The 19,506-nt window shown below is 38.8% G+C and overlaps 1 protein-coding gene across 2 annotated transcripts in view; it reads left to right on the top strand.

The window, feature by feature from the left end:
• The window catches only part of GATAD2A (GATA zinc finger domain containing 2A), a 75,989-nt gene extending 60,084 nt beyond the window's left edge, over positions 1–15,905 (top strand). For both annotated transcript variants that reach the window (XM_043978565.1, XM_043978566.1), the window contains exons 8-11: positions 1,020–1,299; positions 9,245–9,534; positions 11,411–11,600; positions 14,872–15,905. In XM_043978565.1, the coding sequence (XP_043834500.1) occupies positions 1,020–1,299; positions 9,245–9,534; positions 11,411–11,600; positions 14,872–15,002 (891 nt within the window). In that variant the 3' untranslated portion in view covers positions 15,003–15,905. The remainder of the gene's footprint in view (positions 1–1,019; positions 1,300–9,244; positions 9,535–11,410; positions 11,601–14,871) is intronic.
• The last annotated feature ends 3,601 nt before the right edge of the window (positions 15,906–19,506 follow it).

Below are 19,506 nucleotides of genomic sequence, written 5' to 3'. Positions count from 1 at the left end.
AAAAACATATTGCTTGCTTTAAGGAAACCAGAATGAAGAACTGTAACTAGGTTGGGACCCTGGTGGTAGGTGGGGTCCATAAATACATTGAGAGCTAGTAGATTTAGTTCTTCCTTTGGGAGCTAGTGGTTATACTAGCCTCTACTTCACCTGGGCAGCCCTTTAATGTTGACTCAAATAACACAATTTCAGCAAAGTTGCAAGATATAAAATGACCCTACATAAATTCTTACTTAGCCTTTCTTCATATTACCTACAAAATTTAGCAGTAAAATTCCCAGTAGGCCTTCTGATCCTTGAAACTATTTACCATGATCCCCAAAGGAGTCTTCCCTATGCTAAAATCATTACTCTACCAAAAACAAATATACGATAATTTCAGTTTTTATTAAGGGACAAACTGGCAAGAAATAAGAACCCTTAGTTGTCTACATGTTGAAATTAGGAGGTTTTGAATGACTCTGTGACTTGGGTATTTCATGTTTTTCAATGGCTTATTCTTGCCAAGGTTACCTGAAATCTGTTTTTTTCCCCATTCTTTACCAATATAAATAAGCCCTGCAGTGCTTTTTTTAAACACAAAAAAGGCTAAACCTGATGTGTCATCTAAATAATGAAATTGAAGGCAAAAAGCAATGAGTATGCACCTCATTGAACTCTAGAGCAGACATTAAAATGTGTTGGGGGGGGGGCGGCAGCTAGGTGACACAGTGGATAGAGCACTGGTCCTGGAATCAGGAGGACCTGAGTTCAAATCCAACCTCAGACACTTGACACTTACTAGCTGTGTGACCCTGGGCAAGTAACTTAACCCTCATTGGGGGCCCCCCCCCCCCAAAAAAAAAAGCAAGTAGTAAAAGGGTTGGAAGGAAACAGCTGGGCTAGGCAATGATTAAATCATGCCTCTCCACTTTAGACTCTTTGATTTACTATATTTTATACAGGACCCCTATTCTGTTTAATGTATGGGACTGACCATGGCTTGTGCTTTTCTCTTTGGCTTCTGTTTCATTTTTAAGGCCTCACCAACTTCAGTTAAAGGTACAACGGTCACATCTGCTCAGGGTAATGCAACTAACACCGGTGTTGCATCCATAGTGAATGCCAATGATTCACCAGCCAGCCGACAAGCTGCTGCAAAGCTTGCCCTACGTAAACAGCTGGAAAAGACGCTGTTAGAGATTCCCCCTCCTAAACCACCTGCTCCGGAGATGAATTTTCTACCCAGTGCAGCCAACAATGAATTTATATACCTAGTTGGATTAGAGGAAGTGGTACAGAATCTCTTAGAAACTCAAGGTGAGCTAGCAGTATGCATGTATGTACTCTTGTTTTCTTGCACCTGAAATTGCTGTTAAACATCATACTTAGTCTTCACTGTTACTATTCACTGGAGAAAATTGGTGTCTTAGGATCATAGTATTTTAGGAGAGAATACTTTTTTGATTTTTTTTTTTTTATAATAGCTCTGTACCTCATAAATTTTGGACTGAGGCAATAGTAATGTTATGGGGGTTGAGAATGCTAGAGCCTGCTTCCCTTTCTTTCTTTCAGTCTTATATCAGAGTTCTTTTTCCTAGGTCTGTAGAGAATGAATGCATATTAATATGGGAAAGTATGAAAAACACTGAGCTAGGAATAAGGATACTGGAGTTCTACCATTAATTTGCTGTATCATCTTAAGTAAATCATTGAATCTCTTAGCATGTCTCAGTTTACATATCTGCCTTCTGACTTGCATATTGGTTTTATGAGGTTTTATAAGACAGACAAGTGAGGACTCATCTGGCCCTTTTCACTTTATTTTATAAATAAGGAAACAGAAGGACAGGGAGAAGGAAAGTGGCTTGTCCTCTAATGCCCCAACATGAAAGCAAGAATTATCAAAAATGCTGTAAAATAAACATGGATAGTCAAGCAAAACAAATTCCCACATTGGCCATGTCCAAAAACAGGTTTTGTTCTTGGTCTGCATCCTACATCTGTCACTTTTCTCCCTCTGGGGGTGTGTACATGTTTCGTCATGAGATCTTTTGAATTGTATTTGGCCATTGCCTCAGAGCTCCTGCATGATTGTTGCTATTGCTATGAATTGTTCTCCTGGTTCTGCTTACTTCACTCTGTGTCACTTCATTTAAGCATTCCCAGGTTTCTCTGAAACCATCCTCCTTGTCATTTCTTATAGCACAATACTATTACATCACATTCCTGTAACATAACTTGTTCAACCATTCCCTAATTGATGGGTATCTCCCTCAGTTTTTAATTCTTTGCCACCACAAAAAGAACTACTACATATGTTTTTGAATGTGTAAATCCTGTTCCTTTCTTTGATGTCTTTGGGCAAAAACATTGTAATTTTACATAATCAGAATTTTACCTCATTGTCTCATTTGGTCATGAACTCTTAACTATAGAGCTGACAATTTCTTCCTTCCTCCTCTAATTTACAATAATTAACCTTTATAACTAAGTCTTATACCCATTTGGAACTATCTTGTTATACAGTATATATAAAGCATATATTGGTATAGACCTAGTTTTTGCCCTATTGCTTTCTAGTTTCTCAAACAGTTTTTCTCAAATAGTGAGTTATAGTTTGAGGTGTGTTACTGGTAGGCTTTCTTCCTTCTCACTTTTTTCATATAATTATTCCCTTCATATTCTTGACCTCTTGTTTCTCTAGATGAATTTTATTATTATTTCTGATTCCATAAAACATTCATTCACTGACTTGATTGGTATGGCTCTGAAAAAAGTAAATTAATTTAGATGTTATCATTTTTTATTATATTAGGTCAGACTAACTATAGCTATAATATTTCTCCAGTTATTTAGATCTGTCTGTAATTGTGTTCCACTATACATCTCAAAAGATGGATCCCCAAGTATTTTATACTTTATATAGTTATTTTAATTGTAATTCATCTTTCTTCATGCTAAATTTTGTTGGTATTTTGCAGAAAGACTTGGGGTTTACATGGATTTATTTTATATCCAATAACTTTACTGAAATTGTTCATTGTTTCATTTAGTTTTTAATTGACTCTCTAGGATTCTCTAAATAACCTAATCACATCATCTGCAAAAGGTTCTCTCTCTCTTTTTGGGAGGGGGGGGCTCTCCTTACTCATCAATTTCTTTTTCTTGACTTTTTGGCATTTCTTGGCATTTCTAGCACAGTATTGAATAGTAATGGTGATGATAATGGACATCATTCCTTTGCCTTTAATTTAATCAGAAAGGTCTCTGGTTTTTATCCATTACAGATAATGCTGGTGCTTGATTTTAGATAGATAACTAAAAAAAAATCCATTTGTTCTATGTTTTCTAGCGTTTTTAACAAGAAAACTGATATTATATATTTTTAAAAAGCTTTCTATTGATAATGATTTCTGTTGTCCTTGTTACTTGTTAATATGGTCAATTGTGTTTATTTTTCCTAAAATTGAACCAGCCTATACATTCCTGGTATATATTTAGTCTGGTCATAGTGCATAATCTTTATAATCTTGTGCTGCAATAGTTACCTTGTTGATATTTTATTTTAAAATTTTCATTGACATTCATTTAGGGATATTGCTCATAGTGGTCTGTTTTGACTCTCTCTAGTTTAGATAACCAAGATCATATTTGTGTCATAGAAGTATTTTGGTTTGGTAGGACACCTTTTTTTCACATTTTTCTAACAGTTTCTTGTTGAGTCATTTCAGTCATTTCTGACTCTGTGTGACCTAATTTAGGACTCTCTTGGCAAAGATACTGGAGTAGTTTGCCATTTCCTTTTCCAGCTCATTTTACAGAAGAGGAACTAAGGCAAACACAGTTAAATGACTTGCCATGAGTGACACAGCTAGTAAGTCTGAGGCTGGATTTGAACTCAGGTCTTCCTGACTCCATGGGCCAGCTCTCTATCTATTGTACCACCTAGCTATCCTTTTGTAGTATTAGGATTGATTTTTATGTTTGATAGAATTTGCTTGAAAATCATATGGTATTCTTTTTTCTTTGTTTATCTTTTTTTCCTATGAGAGTTTATTTGTGGCTTTTTCATTTTGTCCCCCTAAGACTTGGTTATTTAAGTTTTATTGATCTGGACATTTTATGTTTTTGTAAATACTCACTTCATTTTGTTTTTGTTTTTGTGGGGCAGTGGGGGTTAAGTGACTTGCCCAGGGTCACACAGCTAGTAAGTGTCAAGTGTCTGAGGCCGGATTTGAACTCAGGTCCTCCTGAATCCAGGGCCGGTGCTTTATCCACTGCGCCACCTAGCTACCCCCTATTATTCACTTAATTTTGATTATCAGTTTCATTGGCATATAATTGGGCAAATTAGTTACTAAAATTTGCTTTATTCTTTACTTGTGAATTCACTTTTTTGTTTTTAATACTGGTAATTGTTTTTTTTTTTTAAATCAAGTTAGCTAACAGTTTATCTTTTTATTCTAAAAGAAAGTATCTCACTTTCAGTTTTGTTAATCTCCTCTTTGATTTTTAGAATTTCTGTTGTGTTTTAATGGGGAGGGTAATTTCTTAGTTTTCTAGGCTTTTTTTTTTAATAGAGGTCTGCCCAATTTATTAATCATTTCATAAAAAATGTTTAGAGATAAATTATCTCCTTATGGACTGCTTTAGTTGCATCCCAAATATTTTGGCATATTGCTTCATTATTATTATCTTTAATGAAATTATTGATTGTTCCTATAATCTGTTCTGTGAATCACCTGTTCTTTAGGATTAGCTAATTTTTATCTCCAATTAATTTTTTTGTTTTGTTTTGCTGAGGCAATTGGGGTTAAGTGACTTTCCCAGGGTCACACAGCTAGTAAGTGTCAAGTGTCTGAAGCTGGATTTGAACTCAGGTCCTCCTGAATCCAGGGCCGGTGCTCTATCCACTGCGCTATCTAGCTGTCCCTCCAATTAATTTTTAATCTTTGTTTTAGAACCCTAATTTATTCAATATAATTTTATTGCATGATGTAAATGTAAAAGATGCATTTGATATTTCTGCTTTTCTGCATTTATGAAGCTTTTATGACTTCATTAATTAATTGATTTTTATGAAGTTGCCATGAACAGCTAAAAATATGCATAGTTTCTTCTTTTTTTCATTCATTCTTAAGAATTTTTTTCTGCTTCATCCCTCCTCCTTTCATCTACCTCCCTTTTACTTATCTCCTTTATATCTTCCCTTTTCCTCCTTTTTTCCTGCTGTGTAACTAGTATTTGTGTCTGGTGGGGGTGGGATAGGGTGTGTGTGTGGGTGTGTGTGTGGGGGGGGGGTGTGTGTGTGTGTATTCTTCCCTCCTTTGACCAGTTCACTTAATATTAAGGTTTAGGGGGGGTGGCTAGATGGTGCAGTGGATAAAGCACCGGCCCTGGATTCAGGAGGACCTGAATTCAAATCCGGCCTCAGACACTTGACACTTACTAGCTGTGTGACGCTGGACAAGTCACTTAACCCCCATTGCCCCACAAAAACAAACAAACAAACAAAAAATATTAAGATTTAGATATTGCCTTCTTCTCAACTCTTCCTCCTGGTTTGAATAGTCCTCTGTTTGAACTCTCTGATTGTGTGAAATAATTGTCCCCATCCTTCCGATTCCCCCAACCCCAGTGTATTCTTCTTCCCCTCACTTTTTTTTTTTTTTAGTGAGGCATTTGGGGTTAAGTGACTTGCCCAGGGTCACACAGCTAGTAAGTGTTAAGTGTCTGAAGCCGGATTTGAACTCAGGTCCTCCTGACTCCAGGGCCAGTGCTCTATCCACTGCGCCACCTAGCTGCCCGGCCCCCCCCCCCCCTTTTTAAGATTGGAACATAACACAACCAACAGCACCCTACCCCCAAGCTGTCTGTCTAATTAAACTTCTTTTCTGTGACCCCCGATGATGATAGTTTTCATGGGATGGATGAATCATATCCCCATATTAAAATGTAAACAGTTTGTCTTGTTAGTTCTATAAAAGCTCACTCAACATTGACTTTTTTATATTTCTCCTGATTTCTGTGTTTGCATTTCAAAGTTCCTACTTACCTCTAGGTCATGCAGGTGGTAAGAAGTAAAGCAGGAAAGAATGCTGATCTTCTGGTACTAAATGTCATACTCTGTAACACATGGACTCCTGCCTCCAAATATAATGGACAATGGCTGAATCCAGCACTAGAACTTTCAAAAAGGAGGCAAGCCCAAAGGAATATTGAACAGGCAGAAATACAGGTCTGAAACTTGCAGAGCTCAGACAAGAAGGGCAGTGATCAGACTTTGTATTGAATCAAAATAATTTGAGTGCACTGCCAGCCAGCAGGTTCCCAGTTTAAGCCATCCCTGAGATCATGAAATAACACAACATAAATACCCCAAGAAAGCAGAAGTACTCAAGAAAACAAAAGCCCCTGGGGCAGCTAGGTGACAAAGTGGATAAAGCATTGGCCTTGGATTCAGGAGGACCTGAGTTCAAATCCAGCCTTAGACACTTGACACTTACTAGCTGTGTGACCCTGGGCAAATCACTTAACCCCAGTTGCCTCACCAAAAAAGAAAGAAAGAAAGAAAACAAAAGTCCAGTTATTCTCCTTAGAATTGCATAGGCCCATTTCTAACATTAAAAAAAAATGTGCAAACAATATAATCCTTTTTTTCAGAATTTTGTATCAGGAGATGCATATGAATTTTTATTTAATCTTTTTATCTATTTGAACTGTTTGCTCCCTAAGAGGAGGGAAGAATGTCTTGGGATCTATGGTTTCATCTGTCTGGGTGCTGGGTGATGGAAGTTGATCAAGTTCCTTCTACTTAGTTGGTAGTCTTTCTGAGTTACTGTGACTGAAAAAAAATTACCTGATGGCCAGTGTTTTGGTGATACACCTCTGAAAACATAAGCCTGTCCTTGGACACCGGGCACTCCATTCATTGCCAGTCCTATCCGTGAATCGTTCCAGGTTGGTAGGATGTACCAGAGCTCACACCCCAAATTGCTGCTGACCTCAGCCATTGTCAACCAGCTACAAAGTTCTGCATATTGAGAATGACAGAAACTGCAGATTTCCCTTTGGTTTGAGATTCTTCCCCTGGTTATTCTGCCAGAGGCTTCATGCTGGGCTGGAGGCAGGAACTTAGGCCTTGCTCATCAACCAGGATCAGAGTCACACAGTTTACTGTTTGCTTCTAAGCTTGCCCTTAATGGAGTACATAGCTTGGGAACCCTGGGACACCTCTAAGCACAGATCCCATATTCATTTTTTTTTTTTTTGGTGAGGCAATTGGGGTTAAGTGACTTGCCCAGGGTCACACAGCTAGTAAGTGTCTGAGGCCAGATTTGAACTCAGGTGCTCCTGAATCCAGGGCCGGTGCTTATCCACTGCGCCATCTAGCTGCCCCCCATATTCATTTTTTTAAAGGACTAAAATTCTAGCTAAGATGTCTAAAATCTAATTTAGAGTAGTCACCTTAAATTAGAAGCTTTAGCAAGAGTTTAGGCTTTTTTATTAAAGTGCATCGGGGCGGGGGGGTGGGGGCAGCTAGGTGATGCAGTGGATAGAGCACCGGCCCTGGATTCAGGAGGACCTGAGTTCAAATCCAGCCTCAGACACTTGACATATATTAGCTGTGTGACCCTGGGCAAGTCACTTAACCCCCATTGCCTCGAAAAAAACAAACAAACAATAAAGTGCATCAGAAGTTGGTGAGGAGAGAGAGAGAGGTAAAAATCTAACTATCTCTAAGAGCACCCTGCATCTCACCAGCCAAAACCGAGGTCAGGAACCCAAAAGAACCTCGCTTCAGCAGCTTCTCCCTGAAGCCTCCTGTGAAACCGGAAACAGGGTCGTCCACACACAGCTCCAAGCTAATTGGCTGGTAGCTCTGATTGACAGGGCCCAGGAGCAAACATCACTTTTTGATGCCGAACTAACCTTCAAAACCCCCAGAAAAGGTCATTTCCGGACGCTAAAGTCACATGGTTTCTTTTCAGGCCAGAGCTCACTATATCCCTCCCAGCAGGGGGTGTCATTCCAATTCTCACACTTTGCCTTGTATCTCTGACCCAGGGATGGATAATGAACAAAAGAACAGCCAGTTGGCATCTATTCTCACATTCTGCGCGAGATTGGGAATCCTCCATGGTTCTGGCCTATTTTTTGTCTGAGTGTATATCCTCAGTCCCCTTTCAGTTCCTGCGTACAGCATACTCCACGACTGTGCACCCCTGACCAGATCCTGTCCCCCATTTCTGAAGACCTTTCTGCCTTGCTACACTACTGTAGTTTGGAACTGTGCCTTTTTCCCTTGATTTTCAATTAGTTCTCAGTCTGATGTGTTCCCTGGATCTTTGTGGAGGCTCACATCAGAATGGTAAGCTGTACTCTGCCATTTGGATCCACCTCTCTGACATCCTTTCTAGTTCTAACAGTTTTGAAGCCTATACGTCTTTTTGAGCAAGGACTCCTGGAGATATATAAGTAGAAGATGTGGCATATAAAAGAGTTTTAAAATGAATGCTCACCATAATGATAATCCATGTTCCATAGTGTATAGATTTAAGAAACCTTTTCTTTACAACATACTTGTGATATGCATAATAAGAACATTTTCTGCATTTTATAAAGGAGAAAACAGCCTCATGGGAGTAAAGTGGTTTATCCAGGTCTCTTCTCATTTCTAACCTAGAAATCTTTACACTCCAAGAACATTGAGAAGAGAGCATTTGTCCAAGGCCAAGGGGATCTTAAATGCTAAATTTGGAGGGAATCAGTCATTCAAACTGTTCCCCATCAATACCATTTTTTGAGAAACAGATCTAATGGGGAAAACACTGAATTTGCATCGAGACCTGGGTTCAAATTCTGACTCTGGTACTATTTAACTATATGATTCTGAAAAGCACTTCACTTCTCTGAGCCTCTATTTTCTTATCTGAAAAATTGTGGCTGTACTATTTACATGATCTCAGTTAAAAAGATAGTGCTGGGGGCAGCTACGTGGTGCAGTGGATAAAGCACTGGCCCTGGATTCAGGAAGACCTGAGTTCAAATCCAGCCTCAGACACTTGGCACTTACTAGCAGTGTGACCCTGGGCAAGTCACTTAACCCTCATTGCCCTGCAGAGAGAGAGAGCGTGCGAGCAAGTGAGCGTGAGCTTGATAAACCTTAAAGGTCTATAGAAATGGAAGTTGTTAGGTTTTTTTTTTTCTTAAGGAAATGTTCTTTGTTGACCTAAGCTTCAAACTTATCTGATTATCCCAGGCAAAACTGCAACCGCAACTTTATCCCATGAGCCCTACATGTGTGCTCAATGTAAGACTGATTTTACCTGCCGGTGGCGAGAGGAAAAAAATGGAGCCATTATGTGTGAAACATGTATGACATCAAATCAGAAAAAGGCGCTGAAGGCTGAACACACCAATCGCCTGAAGGCTGCTTTTGTAAAGGCTTTGCAGCAGGAGCAAGAGATTGAACAGCGGATATTACAACAGACGTCTTCTCCAGTGCAGATCAAGCCAGAGCCAATGGCCCAACATCATTCACTGAAACAGGTGAGGAGAGAGACTTCACAACTACCACCAGAGAGCCATGCTTTGATTCAGTTGTGTGTATTGTCAAATGGCACCATAATGTACCATCATCCTCCCTGGTACTTAAATTGTGTTTTTTATAGAATAAGCTGGGTTCTTTTATACTCCAGGTTGAGTTTAGAGCAAATTCTCAAGAGTAGTGGAGAGTTTTCAGCCAAATTTGTTTGTAGCCAACTCAGGTACTAAACTGAATTCATTCAGGACATCCCAAGATTGGAATTAAGGGGTTATTTTTCATGTGCTTTAAATTGTCCTGAAGGTATCAGGTACTTGGTGGATTTTATGTACACCTAATTTCTATAGTGAATTGTTTCAAATCTGGCTTAACCATTGGAAGAGCTTATTGTTCTACCTATCACTAAGTCAGTGATTGTTTTATGTATTATTGAGTGTGTGCATTTTACTTTTCGAAAATACTAATTTGGAATTCAAAGAAGACAAAAAGTACTACTTCAAAAAATAAAATCTTTTTGTGAGGGCAGAATTGAAATACAAAATGAGTACTTGTAAGATATGTTACAATATCCAGTCTAAAGGGCATTCTTGAAAGGTGTGAAAATAGACAGATAGTAATATGAAACAGTTGATTTCATTATATTTATGTAGCATATCTCTACCAGGGATTTTGAAGGTATTTCCCAAATCACACTAATTCTCTGGTCCATAATGATGGTTTCCTAAAGCTTTTTCTCCTGTTTGTTATGGGAGCAGAGGGACATTGTGACTCAGTTTCTTTATATTTCAGTTCTTTCCAGGAAAGTCTTTTGCAAAGATTTAAAATTCAAATGTTTACTCTAGGGCCTTTTGAGAAAATTTACAACATTAAAGTAGTTTTAAAACACTAAAATTTTAGCACATTTTTTTTTCTCTTGGGGAAATTGCAGCATCCTGCATTTTAAGTTAATTATATTTAGAATCCTAATTGTCCCCAAATTCAATTCAACAAACTTAACTAACACCCACCATATGCAAGGCCCTGTGCTAGGTGGTGGAAATACAAAATGATACAGTATGGATCTTACTCTTTAAAAAATTCTGAGAAGAAAAAATACACTACACAAAATGATGCTACTATGAGCTATAAATAGGCTAAGCCTAGTGCTATGAGAAATTTGAGGAGAAAGGCTGACTTGGATTAGGTAGGTTGCGATGGTGATGGTCAAGGAAGTCTTCATGGAGCAGGAGGAATTCTGAGTTGAGCCTTGAAAGGGGACTTGAAAAATATTGAGAAGAGGCAGAGGAGTCCTTTCCAGCTATGGGGGATGAACACAGGAGTGAGAGAGAGAGAGAGCTGAAGAGGGCCAGAAGGCAGTATAGTTGTTTGTACAGAATATGTGACAGGGACTACAGAAAGAGGACACAAATCCACAATCAGGCAGAGAGCTGCATTTCCAGGAGGCTCTGTCAGTGAGGGTCAGGGTTTACCAGAGCCCTAGGGGATCTCATTTTCAGCTCCCCACTTTTGCAAGTCACAAAACCATGGCATAAGTTGGCATTCTGCTCAGGAGAAGCCTTCAACTAGAGTAATGGAGCTGTGCTGCAAGTCAGAACTGAGGTTCTAGGGGAAACTGAGCTAGCACCTCCCTTAGCCCGCCCATGATGGTACAAGCCCTTCATGCCCTATGTGTAGGACAGATTAATTACTCAAATACAATATGCTGTTTTCTCTTTTTCCCCTCCCTTGGTATAGGTTCTGAGGTCTCCATTTTTCAACTGATAAAGTAATGGGGGCAGGGAGGTTAGCAGAGGAAGGAAATTCTCAGAGCTGTATTGGGCTTTATGAAATCCTAGGCTCATGCTCTACCCTCCCTTCTGATTGTTTCTTGTCTTACACTAGACTTCTAGCCAACTGGCCCGAGGTCCCCCAGGGGCTCCCCGAGGAGTCTTACACACATTTAGCCAGTCACCTAAACTGCAAAATACAGCAGCTGCTGCAGCACTTGTTACCAGGCCAGGTAAGCATGTGGAGAGACCTGTCAGCAAGGGCAATGCTACCACCAACTGGAAGAAGACTTCTATCAATACAGGTAGGTTTCTAACATCTTGTTTTCAATAGACATGACTCTTTTAAAATTTTTATTTCATGTACACCTATCATTTTCTACCTCCCACCCCTATGCAACATACTTGGAATCTTAGGCTTTTAGTAGATCTAAAAGAACGAATGGAATTAAGGGTCATCTATATGCCCCACCCTTTTTACAGAAGTACAGTGATTGACCTAAAGTTACACTGGTGGCCAAGCTAGGACTCAATCCCAGATATTCAGGCCTAAAATCCAGTGCTCTTTTAATTCCATAAGATGGGCCAGTTAAGACATAAAATATCTTTAGTGGGAAAGAGAACATAAAAAGTAATGGAGAGACCCAAATTGCCACAGTGAGTTGGAGTGAGGGGTGTAAAGAAAGATAGAAGTCTAGAAGAAATAGGGGAACTCTCAGCAGGGTTTGAAATGAATACTGCACCAGAACTTATAAATTGTCACTTCCTCTCTTAGTCATTTGAAATTTGAACAAGTAGTTCTATCCATTTGCATATTTTTAGTTCTTTGTTGAACTGAATTGCATCTTTCTTAAACCTTTAGTGGCTCTACCTGGAAGAGCTCGATGAAGGAAGACATAGGATTTTCAGAGCTCTAGTGCTAAGTCAGTCTCTCTTTTTTTTCCACTTGTGACCCATGCAACAACTCAACCCCCTACCCCCAAACTCCCTCATACATACTTAAAGGTTAAAACATTTTCCTGAAAATAATCTTGTGAAGTAGATGGTATAGATAATTTTGAAAATTAGAAAACTGAAGTTCTGAGAGTAGAAGCAGCCTCCAGCTCAGAAGCTAATAAGTGCTCACTCAGGTAAGTGCAGGAGTTAGGATCTGAACCTAGTCAGTCAGCAGGCATTTATTAAGCATCTACTATGGGTTAGACATTGTGCTGAGCACCAGGAATACAAAGAAGGGTAGCTATTAAAGCTTTAAACTATACTAAGACTTTGGGGCACCTTGTATATAGTAACCCTGGCAAGTTAGACTGGAGCCAGATTGTGAGTGGCAAATAGACAGAATTTGTATTTTATCCTAGAGGTGGTAGGGAACCCTTGAGGTTTTTTTGAGCTGGAGAGAGGCTAAGGAAACAGCATGATGCTTCAGTGCAAATGCTGCTTTGATGTTATTAGGCTGGTTAGGTAGACCTCCTCATAGTTCAGAACAGATTTTTAGCTATGACCAAATTGTTGAGTTCAGGGCACAGGATATTACATACAGTAAGCATTTAATAAGTGGCATTTGGATTGAATTCTCCATTTTCCATCTACTTCCATTCTATAGATAAAAAAAATTTTAACTTCTTTGGGAACCTTCCCTGTTACTTGGAGGTATCATAATCAGAAACTGGGTGACAATTTGTTGGAAATTCTGTAGAATAAATTTATGCTGTATATAAGAGTTCAGACTAGACTAGATAGATGAGCTTTGAGACCCCTTCCCACTCTGAGATTGTATAATTTTACAATTACTTTTGGAAGGTAGCATTATTATCCATTTTAGAAATGTCTTTATGTTGTGCTCCATCAAGCACTTCTCTTGAACCAACTGCATTTAAATGATGGTTACTGTAACTCTCGTATAGAGTATGACTCCTTTTGTGTATGCCATCAATTCACCTTTACTGTTTACCAAGTAGCCTAGTGTACAACAGGTTTCAAGACTCATCTTCTCACTTTAAAAGATTTATAGTCCAGCTGAAAGAAATCTTGTCATTCTCAAAGAAATGCTTTGGTACCTGAATAACTTGGTTTTTGCCATTCAGAATTATGTCTTTTGTAAGAAATTAAAAGATAAAATAAATTCCAAGAAGAATGAAAATCTTTCTAAACTATATTTACTCTTCTATGATACATTAGTCTCACTAGATTCCAGTTTACAAAAAAGGGTAAGAGTAGATGATAACATTTCTGTAGCACTTTAAGGTTTACAGAACACAGTCCCTATAATCCTGTGAGAGAAGCCATGTTAAGTATTATTGTTACCATCTTATATATGAAGAAATGAAATAAATAGAATCCCAGACAAGTGAAATGACTTGTTCATAGTCACTCGACTGGTCAGTGTCAGAGCCAGAATTTGAAACCAGGCCACCTGACTGGCTATGAGGCTCTTTCTACTAAACTTCTCCCTAGAAATCTTTTGGGGGGGGGGCGGGTGAGGCAATTGGGGTTAAGTGACTTGCCCAGGCTCACACAGCTAGTAAGTGTCATGGGTCTGAGGCTGGATTTGAACTCAGGTCCTTCTGAATCCAGGGCCGGTGCTCTGTCCACTGTGCCACCTAGCTACCCCGCTAGAAATCTTAAGAGAGATTCAGTGACTACTCAGAAGGGATTTCAGTGTCTGCTTCATGCAAGAGAGGCACCACCCCTTTTTAACTTTTTTTTTTTTTTAGTGAGGCAATTGGGTTTAAGTGACTTGCCCAGGATCACACAGCTAGTAAGTGTTAAGTGTCTGAGGCCGGATTTGAACTCAGGTACTCCTGACTCCAGGGCCGGTGCTCTATCCACTGCGCCACCTAGCTGCCCCTTAACTTTTTTAAAAAAGATTTTGATAATTGGTTTTTGTGGGGATTTTTTGTTGTTTTGTTTTTTGCGGGGCAATGAGGGTTAAGTGACTTGCTTAGGGTCACACAGCTAGTAAGTGTCAAGTGTCTGAGGCTGGATTTGAACGCAGGTTCTCTTGAATCCAGGGCTGCCTAGCTGCCCCCCTTATTATTTCAATATAATTGATTTCCTTTGTAATCCTATGGGGTTTTTTTGTTTGTTTTTTTAGTGAGGCAATTAGGGTTAAGTGACTTTCCCAGGGTCACACAGCTAGTAAGTGTTAAGTGTCTGGGGCTGGATTTGAACTCAGGTCCTCCTGACTCCAGGGCCAGTGCTCTATCGACTGCGCCACCTAGCTGCCCTCAATCCTATGTTTTTTATTTTAGGCATTTGAAAACATTGTTTTCATAAGGAATAGGTTAAGCAGATTGCCCTAAAGGGTCCATGACACACACAAAAAATTGGTTGAGATTATTAGCTGTAAGGAGATCCCTTCAAACTCTGATTCTGTTTTTAAGCACTTCCAGTGATATGGTCAACTGTTTATCATTGCATTCAGCATAGGTGTGAGATGGATTTTAAACTGTGTTTGACAGTGTGTTTTATCACTTTTGGGGAGAGTTTTCCAGGAGCTCCTGAAAGGTATGTAATCTACTCTCTGTTTGGGGCCTTTTTAAGGAATTACCTAATAATTTTCCTTTTTTTCTGTTTCAGGTGGTGCTCTTACTTTTGTTAACCCTAGTTTAGCTGTACATAAAAGTTCTTCAGCATTAGAACGTCAGCGTGAATATCTGTTAGACATGATCCCACCACGATCCATCCCTCAGTCTGCCACATGGAAATAATGCAAAGCAAAGCCCAAGTGGAAGATTTCCCTCTTTCTGCCATCCCTTTTTTATCCACAGTACAATGTGGGACCTGCTTTAGCCCAACAGCTGGATATGCCCTCTCCCTTTTTTTGAAGGAAGCAAGATGACCAATTCTCGACATCGCAGTGCTACTGTTCTCATAATATGAGAATAACAGCTGGGTTGTGGAAACAACTTTTTGATACTTTGGCTAGGAAATTCTCAAGATTGGCTGGTGGTAAAGGGCAGAAAGGGTGGAATTAACATTACTTTGGCTGGGAGGAAGGTTATTGTGGGGTTTTTTTGGTTTTGTTTTTTATCTTTAGTTTCACATCACCAGCACAAAATTGGGACTAAATGGACTTGTTCTGCCTTTGGTTTCTTTCACGTTAGTACCTTGCCAGTCACAAGAACATGTGAGATGCACTGGAGACCAAGAATGCCCTTGTGTGAATAGTGAAATCAGAACCCAGTGATTACAAATGTGTTTAGTGGGTTGGATTTTATTTTATTTTATTTTTTGTCGTTCCTTCCCCCCCCCCCCCCCCCCATCCTCCCTCCCATTTCTGACTGCCTCCCCTCACGGCAATCTAACAGATTGAAATATTTTTTAATCAGCTCGTAATAATGGAGTTAGTGATAAAGAAGTGCAAACTCAAGTATTCCAGTTGGGCATGATTCCTCCTGGACCAGTTTGTGCTCGGGAAGGCATCATTAATAGGAACCCATGGCATAGACGTCTTATTTTCAGCAGAATTTGTTGGACAAACTTCATGAGAAGCTCAAAGGTCTAGCCCTGAAATTATTGAACGTTGAGCAGCCGCTGCCTCAGCCACATTCCTCCAGCAGAGAGCATGTTGCTTACTTTTAAGTTTCCAGAAACTAGGACACTTATCAAAAGAACAAAACAAGAAAAAAACTGAAAAAATAAAACAAAACTAGAAACTCAGGAAAGCTGCATGCTATTGAAAAGATTGAGGAGATAGATTGTGGCAAAGCCAAGAAGGTTGGTTTGGGGTGGGGGGAAGGGGATTTAGGGGGGGTGGGGGATTTTTATTTTGTTTGTTTTTCTTTTCCTACTGTTTGTTATCGATGGACAGAACTGTGAGCTATCCTAGTGTGTGCTCGTCAGGTGTCAGCCGCAAAAGCACAGGATGGGTGTGCTTTAGGTAGTATATAAAAGACTGCCTAGTCCTGAATTTTTTTTTTTTTCTGCCCACCCATCTCCTTTGGTCCATACATACCAAGCATGTTCCTCTCATCACATCACTTCAGTGTTTCATTTTGGGGAGAGCTTTAGATACCCCATCCTTAAAGTCAGGGTTGCCTACATTGTTAGTTTTGGGTTCTTCCTTTTAGTCCACAGAAACACTGAGAAGGATTGGGTCAGCTTTTCTTATTCTCCTTCAGATTGTTCTAAAGTGGCAGAAGTTACCTTTTTTTGTTTGTTTGTTTTTATTGGTGCCAGAATTAGTTCTGATATGAATACATCAATATATAGATATAAATGTGTGTGTACATGTACATGCATATGACTATATGTACACACATATATACATATGGCATATATACATGTGTATATACCGATATACACATGTGTATGTGTGCATACAAACACAGGTGTGCAAGGGGATTTCTGGCAGATTTCCACTAGTCTGATTTTCTCATTGGCCACAGTTAGGTATTTAATTTAAGAACATTCTGTAGGGCATCCCTCTTGAAATCCAACTATTGCATTCTAATAAAAAGCTCATTTTAACCCCCCCTTCTGTTGTGTGAATAATATCACTGTTTAGATAACTATTTGATATATGCAGTAGAATAGAAAACCTAGTTTTGCAAAATGGTGGGTTGTTTTGTTTTGTTTTGGTTTGGTTTTGGTTATTGTATAAAACCCTAGAATTCACATTTGACTATATGGTGAATCAGACAGGATTGGGGTGGGGGGGGTGGGGAGGAGATGCTGTGGTTGTTTTCCATTCCAAAGTAGGATGAGGTCTGGGATTTAAGGCCTGGGGAAAATACACATTCAGGAAAACAAAGGTGCATTTTTGCATCATAATATCAAAGTATGCAAGTATTTCTATTCCCTGGGGGGGTGGGGGGTGGAGAAGGGGACATTGTGCCTGGCAAATAAATTCTTATACCCTCCGAGCTAACTAGCCATTTCTATTTTATGATATGAGCCAAATTGTGTGTCTGAGATAGGGAATGCTTTTTTAAAAAATCCCCAGGCCTCCTGGACTCTAAATGGGAAAAAAAAAAGTTATTGATTATACCTTTTGGTTTTGAATTTTAGTGCCTATGTAATGAAACACCTTTGTGCAGGAAGGCAAGATTAGTGTCTTTATTGGGGGAGAATAAAAATTGAATTATAGGGGAAAGAGCCACCCTATAGAAAAGTCATAATTGAAAATGTCAACAATATTGTTTAAAAGGCCTTCAGTGGTTCAGAGATTTAATAGAACATCAGTGTAATAGTTTAAAAGAAAATACCCAGGGCAAAAAGTTTATATTCAGAATGGAGTCCATACTTTGGTTCATAAATGGAATTTGCAGACTTCATTTTCCTTTATTCAGTATGTGTGCTGTGGTATAATTAGATCACATATAAATGATCAGAAACTTAATACAACCTTATTCCAACTTCAGAACCACTGAAAACTAGACAATTTGAATGTTCTTTTATCTAAAAGTCCTGGAAGTTGTGCAGACCATTTAAGTAATAATAACAAAAATAGCTAACCTTTATATAGCACTTTAAGATTTGCAAAGTGCCTTACTTATGTATTGTCCTCTGTGAATTACTTGGGACAAAGTAAAAATAATTAAATTGACTTTCATTAAGTTTATAAGATATTGACACATTCTTTAATTCTTCATCATGAAACCACACTTTTATTACATTGGATGTTATGCATAACTTTGCTGAACAGTCCATTTTCCCAAGACTTAGCCTTTAGCTCATAGGTTTTCAGTATAGTTTAAATTGGGAAAATTTGTAGGTCATTGTAGTATGTTTACCTCCATCTCTTTGTGCTCAACTATTTCTGATGTGTGGTGTGGTACAGGGTCGTGTTACAATATTCCATCTCTATTTGGGAAATTTTCAGATTCTGAAACAATTCTACTTCTTGAAATAACAATAGTTACTAGCATTCATCATTCCCTCAATGAGAACAAGACTTTTAGGTTCACTGAAAGTAAAAAATAAAAATCCCCAAAACATTTTTTAGGTGGCTATTTTACAGTCCAGTGAAGATGTTCAAATCTTATAGGCTCTGGAACGACTTCTGACAACAATTGCAGCATAACTTTGAGTGAAAAAGTTCATTTCATCAAATTCTTTGATCTTTGTCTTGCCCATGAGAAGCATTTTTTTCTCATGGCAAAGGCACTATAGCAGCTGGGGTAGGTGGGAGGGAGGGGAGGTTTGTGGGGAGGGGGTTGGTATTTTTTGTTTGCTTGTTTTACACTGGTCATTTTACTGTTCTCCCAACTTCAAGAAGCCTGTTTCATGTTGTAGAACAATCAGTAACCATCTTTCAGCTGCCAGGGACCTCATGTTTTCTGAGGATTATTAGTTAGACTGCTTTGCTGCACCATTTTATCACTTCTTGGCATTGTTTTCATTTTCTACCACGCCTCCCTTTACACTTCAAGGCGTCTGATCCTGTTTCGTTAGTGATCCTTGAAATGCTTTACTTCTCCACATTAATAGTTGTTGTAATATCTCTAACAGTCATTGAAGTATGTCTTTAAGAGCTACAATTTTTGCATGTTTCCTTATCCATTTTTTAAAACCACAAAATTAAATACAGAAGAAAGCAATGAAGCATGTATATCACAAAATCCAGCACTCAGCTAGCAGACAAATAACTAGAAGTTAGAAAACCTACTTAATCTGGTTTTGTTTGGTCAAGGTCAAATGTTATGTCAGGCTAATGTCAGTAGAAACACAGACCCAAGACCATTGCTTGTCCCAAGTAATTTGTGCCACTTGACATTCTCTCATTTATACTTCAATTTACTTGAATCATACTTGTGAGATAGGCATTTTTATGCCCATTTTACAAATGAGGAAACAGAGGCTTAGAAACATTAGATGGCTTGCTTGTAGTCAATCCTGTATTATTAAATGTCAGGGGTAGGATTTTAATTTGATCTCTGACTTAAGTTCCAGTGCTGCTTCCCTATGTTACAAAACATTATTTCTTAAAAGTAGTATTAATTAGAATATACGATGAAAGTTGGGGAGATGGGGTTGTGCTTCAGTGTCTATGTTCTGGATGGTACTGATTGAGAAGTTTTATACTTTAAGATGGACACTGTTATTATTAAAGATTTTCACTATAACTGCAGCAGAATCAACTCCTCTAGTTCTAATCTGAGTCATTTTCAATATGATTTAGGACTACATTTTTTTTTTTAAGTGAGACAATTGGGGTTAAGTGACTTTCCCAGGGTCACACAGCTAGTAAGTGTTAAGTGTCTGAGGTCG

Source organism: Dromiciops gliroides, chromosome 1 (genome assembly GCF_019393635.1).
Source record: "Dromiciops gliroides isolate mDroGli1 chromosome 1, mDroGli1.pri, whole genome shotgun sequence".
NCBI lineage: Eukaryota > Metazoa > Chordata > Mammalia > Microbiotheria > Microbiotheriidae > Dromiciops > Dromiciops gliroides.
This window is presented reverse-complemented; position numbering and strand designations above follow the sequence as displayed.